The 8999-nt window shown below is 36.5% G+C and overlaps 1 protein-coding gene across 1 annotated transcript; it reads left to right on the top strand.

Annotated features, from left to right (window-relative positions):
- Window positions 1-1936: 1936 nt before the first annotated feature.
- On the top strand, window positions 1937-7867 carry LOC147181827 (LIM/homeobox protein Lhx8-like). The gene is made up of 8 exons (XM_086079786.1): window positions 1937-2004; window positions 3228-3377; window positions 3658-3779; window positions 4279-4537; window positions 4716-4787; window positions 4956-5051; window positions 6887-7064; window positions 7806-7867. Exons 1-8 carry the CDS (start codon window positions 1969-1971, stop codon window positions 7865-7867), a joined length of 975 nt encoding a protein of 324 aa, XP_085935912.1. The 5' UTR covers window positions 1937-1968.
- Window positions 7868-8999: the final 1132 nt, after the last annotated feature.

Genomic DNA, 8999 nt, shown 5'->3' with positions numbered 1-8999 from the left:
TGTTATGATGTTGATGTTGTCAGTTGCTATGCAGTTGCTATGTGCCCCTTGTGATATTTGTAGTCAGTGGTGTAGTGGCATCTGGAGAAGTGGGTATACTCACAATTTTCACCTTTTTTTTAAGTTAACCCCCCACCCCCCCAAATGCCACTTTTAGAAATGGTGACATGTAAGAATTAAAAATCTGTCATTTGTATTTGCTTACAGTAATAAAATTATCATGACTTGTTAAGCAGCCTGAAATAATGTAAAATGTATTTATCATGAGGCAAACAGAGTATATGTCATAAAACAAATCACAATATTTAGTGAACAATGAACAAAAATAGTGAATGGCTGAACGGTGTGTATCTGGGCAAATTTAGAAGTGTTAGTTAGTTTGTCATATACGCCTTTATTCTGTCATATACAATTGTACATTGCTCTTGCATGAGTTACTGAATGACACTTTTGTCAGTACGTCGAGGTTCCTCTCGACATGTTGCGGTTCCTGCCATGCAAGCTGTCTTCCACGTGTTCTGCATCCATCCCGCTCAAGGTTCTTCGTCAAGGTTTCTCCATCAAGAGTTTTCTTCAAGGCCATCTGAGTCCGGCCTTGCTCTCTTTCGTTACTTTGTTTTTGTCCTATTTTCACACTTCACGTGGCAATAAAGGGGTTAATAGTTAGTGTGACAAAACTACTGTTACACACACTCACAATATGACATGACCAAGCCACAAAACAACTGCTGCTCTAAAGCAAAACAACTCCCATGTTTGTGAGATGTTAGGTTGTTTTTGGTTAAAGAGGGGAAGCCAAACCCATTGGCTGACAAACAGTCATCTCTCACAAGCCTCAACATCATGAGTGAAACATGTGAACTGTTGCATTCATAAGGAATGAAACTGGCCTTTGATTTGTTATATAGTATTCTTCACACCAGCTGTTCCACATCTCTTTACCTTAAATGATATGTCCCACATTAAAATTTGATTGAAAATAATTCGCCCATCCATCTTCCTTGTTAGGGTCGCATGTGTACGGAAGCCAACTGTACAGTACAGTATATTCACTGAAGATGAGAGGTGGGTCTCACCCTGGACAGGTCCCCAGTCACTCACGGGACACAAGCATGCAGCCACATTCACCACTACGAACAAGTTATTTTGCATGTTTTAGGAATGGGAAGATAGAAAACCCAGGAGGGGCTGAGTCGATATTTGATTCCAGGACTTCTGGACTGCAGAGAGACATGCTAACAACTATGTCACCATGCTTCACACATTAAAACATTACTTATAGATTGATTTATATAGTATGTAATGTCATATTCACTCCCTAAGATGGGTAAAAATGGGTGGCTATTGCTGCTTAATTCATATTCTACAAACATATTATTAAGGAAATTGAACTAACTTTTTTTGTTTTTACTACTAAGTCCATGTATTTGATTTGAATATTGAGATTATGTATGCCTATTTCATCCAACACTTATTTACTAGGAAATGTGACTGTGCCTCTGACCTTGAGTAAATAAAAATATAATCACAAAATAAGGTAGGCCTGTAAATAAAAACAAAGAAGCTGCATGGGCAGGCTAAATGCTTACCTGCAGAACACTTCAGAACACCTCATGCACTCGGAAATCTATTGGCTATTTTATGTGACATACATATACAATAAACAAAACAGTACTCAGAAGAGAACTGTTTTGTGCATTTGCATCCATATATCTTGTATACTGTACATGTCCGTGAAATAATGACAGATGTCAGATCAGAGTTCAGACGTATTGTGTGAAGTGTGAGGTTCATTATGTTGTAGCGGGCGGGCCTAATATCTGAGTGGGAGGTGCAGTAGTTTTTTTTGTTTTTTTTTATGAAGTTCAACTGACAGAACAAATTAAAACAAACATTGCCGAAAGAACTGGGAAGAAGAAATACGAAATAAGAACGTGGCGAACTGGAAGCTGAAATTGTCTGACGCTCATGGGGGAAATGTTCAACTCTGTCTCCAACAGCGTGGTAAGTTCCCAAATAAAGGCATAAAAAACTAGAAAGTGATTTTATTTAATAATAATAATAATAATAATAATAATAATAATAATAATAATAATAATAATAATTAAGTGCAGAATAAAATAAAATAAAATCGATGCATGCGTTTTAATTTAGGATTTAATTTCATTATTGAGCTAAACATTTAGTTAGTTCTTTTTAGGGCAGTGCCTTGAGTTATATCCATTTATATATTGTATACAGTAGACTTTTGTCAATGTAAATTTGCAAACAGCACGTCAAAATATGAGTACTTTCTGGTATTCTCCCGTGTTTTTTGGTGTTTAATTTACATGGTCAATCCATCCCATTCTGTGCCTAATACAAACGCAACTCATTTTAATACCAATTTGTGCAAAGCGTATTTATTTATATTTATTATTATAATTATTGTTGTTATTTTTAATTATTGCACCCAAAGTTTAACTTCGTTTTATGAAACGAAGCCATTGGGGATAATGCGCACGCATCCGCCGCTTTATCAATCAAGTGCACCTGTGAGGCCAATTACTCACAAACTGCGTCCAGCTGTGCACACGTCAGCAGGACAGTGTTTAGGATGAGACTCCGGCACTACTAATACAATTGTGAAGTGTTTCATCTGTAATTCGGCCCCTGTATTGTGGTAATGTTACGAATGCAATGTCCCCCCCAAAAATACGAGAATAATTTTGAAGATTAAAGTTTTGTTTCAATATTGGTTGTAATGGAATGAAATACGGTTGTCAGGGGAATATGAACCTCGCTTCCTGATTTGGTCACAGCATCTGACAGTTGGTCAGTAGTTGGGGCAGAGACATGTCGGAGACACAAGTCGGACCTCCGGACACCTTTGTCCAACTAGGAAATTGTTTAGTCGACATAGTAAGTTTTTCCTTCTTAATTAAAAGAACAATATTAGGGTTCCGTTACCTAAACATTCGGCGTTTATGTGATAAAACTGTGTAAAACGGCCCCGAGTGGCTGAGCGCGCACATCAAAGTGCCGCCGCCCATCAAATACATGTCAACAGTTACTGTGCTAGCAAAGCCGATAGTGTATTGTTTTTGAGCTTTTTCTGTCACATTTTATACACTTCAAGTGACTTAAACGCAAAACGTAAACTGTCAATGTGTTTTTTAAGGGTATAGTATGATTTGTGTAAACAGTTATTTAAGTTACATATCCGACTGCGTCTTCTGACATGACAGGGTTCCTCGAGCTCTGAAGACCTTTTTGAGGACTGCTTTTCTCCTTGCTCCTTGTCCTGCTCCTCTTCCAACCCCACTGTGGCTTCTCAGCAGGGAAAAATCGTCTGCTCCTCTTGCTGCCAGGAGATAGTGGACAGATATCTCCTCAAGGTAAAGCCAATGGGGACTAACTTAATGGGAGCACAGATGACAAAAATCCCCCAGAGTATTACAGTGTTAAGGTTCAAATATAAGTGACATACAGCTTGTATGGTAATTTACAGAAATCATGTATTGCTATTTGAACATGTAAACAAAGAGCCAACGGTAATGTCATGATGGGTCTAAGCTCATTGTCACACAGACATGTTACAGCTCTCCAACGATGACAATATTCTGTGTTAAGGTTGTATGGAAACATGAAATGTTTTCAAAGTTGTTCTTCCTTCAGGTGAATAATTTGTGCTGGCATATCCGCTGCCTGTCATGCTCTGTGTGCAAGACATCGCTTGGGAGACATGTGAGCTGCTACATCAAAGAGAGACAAATTTTCTGTAAACTGGACTACTTCAGGTAAGTCACGAGCAGTATTGCGAGGTTTTATATCACAAAATGGGTTGTGTTGGGATTTACTTTAGAAATATATGTATTCATTACAAAATCATTTTTATATAGGCTACTATAAGTTTACACGTGAATTGTTTAACCTAATTCTAACTCTTTTTAGTGGTTTAACTAAAATTAACACATTGTTACTGAAAATCAGAGTACCGGTAATGCATTTTATTTAATTTATTTTTTCAAAGGGACATTCAATCTACAGTAGCTCTTTTGAATGTTGTTGTTTTGTTTTTTGTTGGCATTGAGCTCAATAGAATAGGCAATATGTTGTGTTTTGCACAGACGAGTACCCACAACTTTGGAGAATTATTTTTTTTTTTTTAAGTATACCTATATGGCATCTAAATAATGCACCATTCAAATGTATTATTAGGGTCTTCTATGCCTGATCAAGGGCATTTGATACAGTCCTTATTCCATTTATTTTTTATTTTTTTTTATTCTTTATCAGGAAGTATGGGACCCGCTGCACACGTTGTGGCCGTAACATCCATACCAGCGACTGGGTGCGGCAGGCAAAAGGCAACACCTTCCACATGGCTTGTTTTTCCTGCACCACCTGTAAGCGCCAGCTGACCACCGGGGAGGAATGTGGACTATTGGAGAACAGAGTCTTCTGCCGACCCCACTATGATGTTATGATGGAGAATATGAATCGTTCGAAAGAAAATGGTGAGCGTATGAAAGGAAAACATAATGATCAAATAATCGTGTATCTTTAAGGGTCGTTACTGAAGAAATAAAAAATTGTAACACTAAAGAAGTAAAATGTCATTTGGACAAGAAAACGACACAAATAAGGTGGTTACAATGAAAAACTGTCTAAGAAATTCTGTGTGTGTTATTTCTGAAGACCAGTCCAAAATAGATGGAGAGCAGGTAGCAGAGACAGATGGCTCCAGCACCATGACCAGACCTGCTAAGAGGGCCAGGACCAGTTTTACTGGGGATCAGTTACAGGTACTTTATACTATATTAAGATGTCGAGCCTTCCACCAAACTGTACATTTCACTTAAGAGTCATATTTTGCTTGTATACACATTCACTGAAGATGTGGGTGTGAGGGGCCCACGATTGTTCAGCACACTGGTTATGTGAGCCTCATGCCTTCGACTCTATCTATTTAGGTAATGCAAACTCAGTTTGCTCAGGACAACAACCCAGATGCTCAGACTCTCCAGAAACTGTCAGAGAGGACTGGTTTAAGCCGCCGGGTTATTCAGGTGGGTCAAAACAAGTTGACCTGCCACTAACAATTATTTTAATAGAGAATAATCTGTCAATTATTATTTTTTTGGTAGTGCACAAAGGTTGATGCATGAAAATAGCAGAACTCTTGAAGTAATAAATTATGTTTTTGTTGTTGTTGTATTTTTCTTTTTTGAAGACGTTTTGAGCAGCAAAGAATATTATGAGAACCATTGCTGCATGTGTATTTATATTTATATAAATATATATTTATATTTCGCCTGCAAAGAAAGCCACTCTAATAACATTCAACAACAAGACACGGACTCGGTGATGTTATCAATGCCCATTCTAAGGGATGCCGTCTTCCGCCATATTTTCTATGCATGATTTACAGACAAGGAGAACATTATATGGGTGTAAACATTTTCTTTAACAAGGGCAAAGAAGTTCTTGTAAGTAGTAAGTTTGTTTTGTTTAAACTAGAGGTTAAGCATATCAATAATTTTAATTATGGGTGGATAGTTTAGACATGGACTGCAAAAGTGTCATATTTGTATGTACTGCTTATAAGTAAAAAAAGAAAAAGAAAAAAAAAAGTATGTTCTTTAGAAGTTTCTTGGGAACATTCTGGCACATTTTGATCTCCACCATGGTGGTCACGAAACTTAAAAACACAAGGTATTTTCCCCCCCACGGCCCACAGTTGAATTCTCACTCTTTACCTCTCATGAATTGTATTTTAATCTTAAATATAAGACATTAAATTGATAAAAACAACATACTAAGTAAAAACATTTCATTTCAAAACTTGCCTCTTAACTCATCATGATTCTTTTTTCAGATAACTTTCCATTTATACCAAACAAGACATTATACACTCTAAAAACATTTTGTCTAAAATATATAATAAAAATAATATGAATCCTGTATAAATGCATTTTAACATTGTACTTTAGCTATGAAAAGCATACTTAATCGGTTTATTTTTATACTGACAAACAATGAGGGCCGTTACACTGCATTACCCTTTGATGTCCACTGGGTGGCAGAGGTCATTTGAAAATAATTATTTCAGTGGCTCCAGGATTTTTTTTTCTCTCCCAAGGCTAAAGAATGCGGGGGGGGGGGCTTGACTGATGCAAGCCTTCCTTACCTTACACGGTGAAAACAAACAGTGTATTGTATTGCAATCTGCTGTGACTAGCATACAAACCAGGCAAGTTGTAATGGCATTCAAACATTTCTTCACATTTTCAAATCAAAATCCTCACAAATCAAATTACAGCGATCTAAAGTCCAATGCCTTTCCATTAGCGGAAAGCTTTCTTTCCCTGAGTTGACCGCCTTTTCCCTAGCACAAATGTAGCACCGTACCTTAAGTAAATAACGGAATATTGTCACCTATTATACAATTTAAAATGATACTGAGAACAAGTTTGTTTGGCTAGAATGAGCATAAATATTTTTCTCAAACTTGCCTTTGGATACAGTGTAGCCATAACTGTAGCTTTTCAGCATATGTGTCAACATAGACACGCTGCTCACATGGAAAGTATCAGGACTTGATTGTGATTGGTTAATCAAGATCTAACCATTAACCACCGGTGTTTGCATCATCCAAATTCAGCATATTTATTGGTTTTAAGTCGCATATATTTAATAAGAGCAATCTCTGGGTCCCATAGAGCTTGCTGCTTTGCACTAAATAACAATTTGTTGCCAATACTTTCAATTATCCATCTGTTGTTTTCAACTGAGTTTTTTTCTACTCATACTAATTTCAACACAGATTGCATGCTGATGATAACTAATGACATTGTATTTTAGGTTTCTGCCTTAATTTCCTGGTAATTTCCCTCAATTGCAGGTCTGGTTTCAGAACTGCAGAGCCCGTCAAAAAAAAAACAACACCCCAAATTCTGCCTCCAAACCAATGACATCACTTCCTACTGGTCAACTGACACCATCACTAATGGATGACTTGCAATACACGCCCTATATTACCCCAGATGTTCCTCTTCTCACCACATTGACCTATGTGGATGGTAAGGTTCACTTCACACACGTCCCAACCAGAACAGAAAAATGTTGAACCCTTACTATAGCTTGCACTAAATGAAGCTTATCACTATCAGTGACTTCAGTATTGTGAAGTTATTTCATACATTTTATATATACATATACAGTAAGTTATTAGCAAATTATGAAGAAATTAGAGCTGTCAAACTATTATTATTTTTTATCAGATTGATCACATCTTAGAATTTTGATTAATCATGATTAATTGCTTAATTAAAAAGGCTTTTTTTTTTTTATCAACACGTTTTGCCCGCCAAATTTAAAGAGCACCAGTTATGTGTTAATTTTTTCGACATTTAATGTTATGAGGATGTCCTCAAAAATTTTTAGCCACTGCACATGCTCATCTTCCTCTTTTGCTAATCAGTTAATTACTTGCATAATTAAAAATGGGGGGGGGGGGGAATGACCCCAATAGAACAAATATTCAGAATGTCAAACTTGAATGCATGTAGTTTATGATTATTGCTCAAACAAAACCTGTGCTACTTTTAACATAACCATCCGCTTTCAGATAAAGGATCATCTGCGATCAAAATTAATAGTGTGATTAATCTGCGTTAATGCATGATTAGTGTGATAATTCTTTTGTGATTAACTAATTAGTTAACGCTTTGACTTTAGGAGCACTAGAAGAAATGGTTGCAAGTTGCAAGTTGCATTGGTTTTCATTGTGACTTAGACTGTATTATAATTTCAATTTCCAGTTCAAACTCCAGACCCGCTTCTACTTCAGCCACTGACACAGCTGCCCGTCAGCCACACTTAAGATGCGGACGACTCCTGGAGAGGCCAAGTTCACCCGTCACCCTGGACTGGTCGCCAGCCAGTCGCAAGGTCATCACATATTGCAAATGTTACTGTAAAATTCACACTTCCGAATGTGGTCTCATGCACTTAAAAAATCCTTTAGGCACACAGGGAAGTTAGAGAAGGTGTTGATATTTGTTAAAATGAATTTAATGTTTAAAAAAAGAAGAAGTATGCTATACATTTAATTTATTTGCCAAGTATGATGAAATAAGGCACCACGAAGTAGAATATTTGATTTAAGATGATATTTCAGTTTCTACTTTTATATTTATAGAATGTAAAATGTCTTGTTTAATACTACTACATAATTCACAGCCACAAGTGCAATTTACCGGTAATACTGGAACATTTTTTACTTTGCCTCACTTTTCTTGACTGGAGAGACTCATGTGCAATGATTGTTTAGCAAACTAAGCTTGACTCATTTCTATGTTCAATTCTTCATGTACTGTACTCAATTCTCATGTATTTTCACTTGGATGCCTCACCACAATGTAAAACAGAGCAAAAATACATGGTCTCATTTGTCTGTGAATGCTGGAATACATGTATTAATTGCACTCTGAGTCTTGTAAAACAACATATAATTATAAAATGGAATCTTATACGAGAGATTAAAGTTGGTAGCAATGTGTCTTTGACTCTATCAAAGCTAATTATCTCACCTAACGTTTCTCGACAGGATATGGTTAGGTCAATGTACATACATTTAGGCTGCTTACCAAAGTGTACTCTTGTGAATCTTTTGTCTTGATATTTTAGTCAACTACACAACTATATACAAAATCTGCAAAACAATTAACATAATTTAAGAAACAGTATTTTGGGTGGTCCACTGACAGAAGCTAAAAGACAATTTATATATATGGTGCTTGTACAGTATTTATTCCTACTTTGCCATCAGCTTAGACTGACCGCTCTTAGCTTGTGTACCCACACAACTTTGTCATATGAGTACGCCTTACTCATTTGTGCTGATTCTTCAAAAGTACAGTGTAAAAGGTATTTTTTCCATTCAAAACAAATATGTTGCCTGTAAAATAAGTGAGATAAAAAAATAGGAATCGAAAGTAAAAAGAAAAAAAACT

Source organism: Leptonotus elevatus, chromosome 1 (assembly GCF_054856555.1).
Source record: "Leptonotus elevatus isolate MCC_2025b chromosome 1, RoL_Lele_1.0, whole genome shotgun sequence".
Lineage (NCBI taxonomy): Eukaryota > Metazoa > Chordata > Actinopteri > Syngnathiformes > Syngnathidae > Leptonotus > Leptonotus elevatus.
The sequence above is the reverse complement of the archived record's forward strand: the minus strand, read 5'-3'. Positions and strand labels throughout refer to the sequence as shown.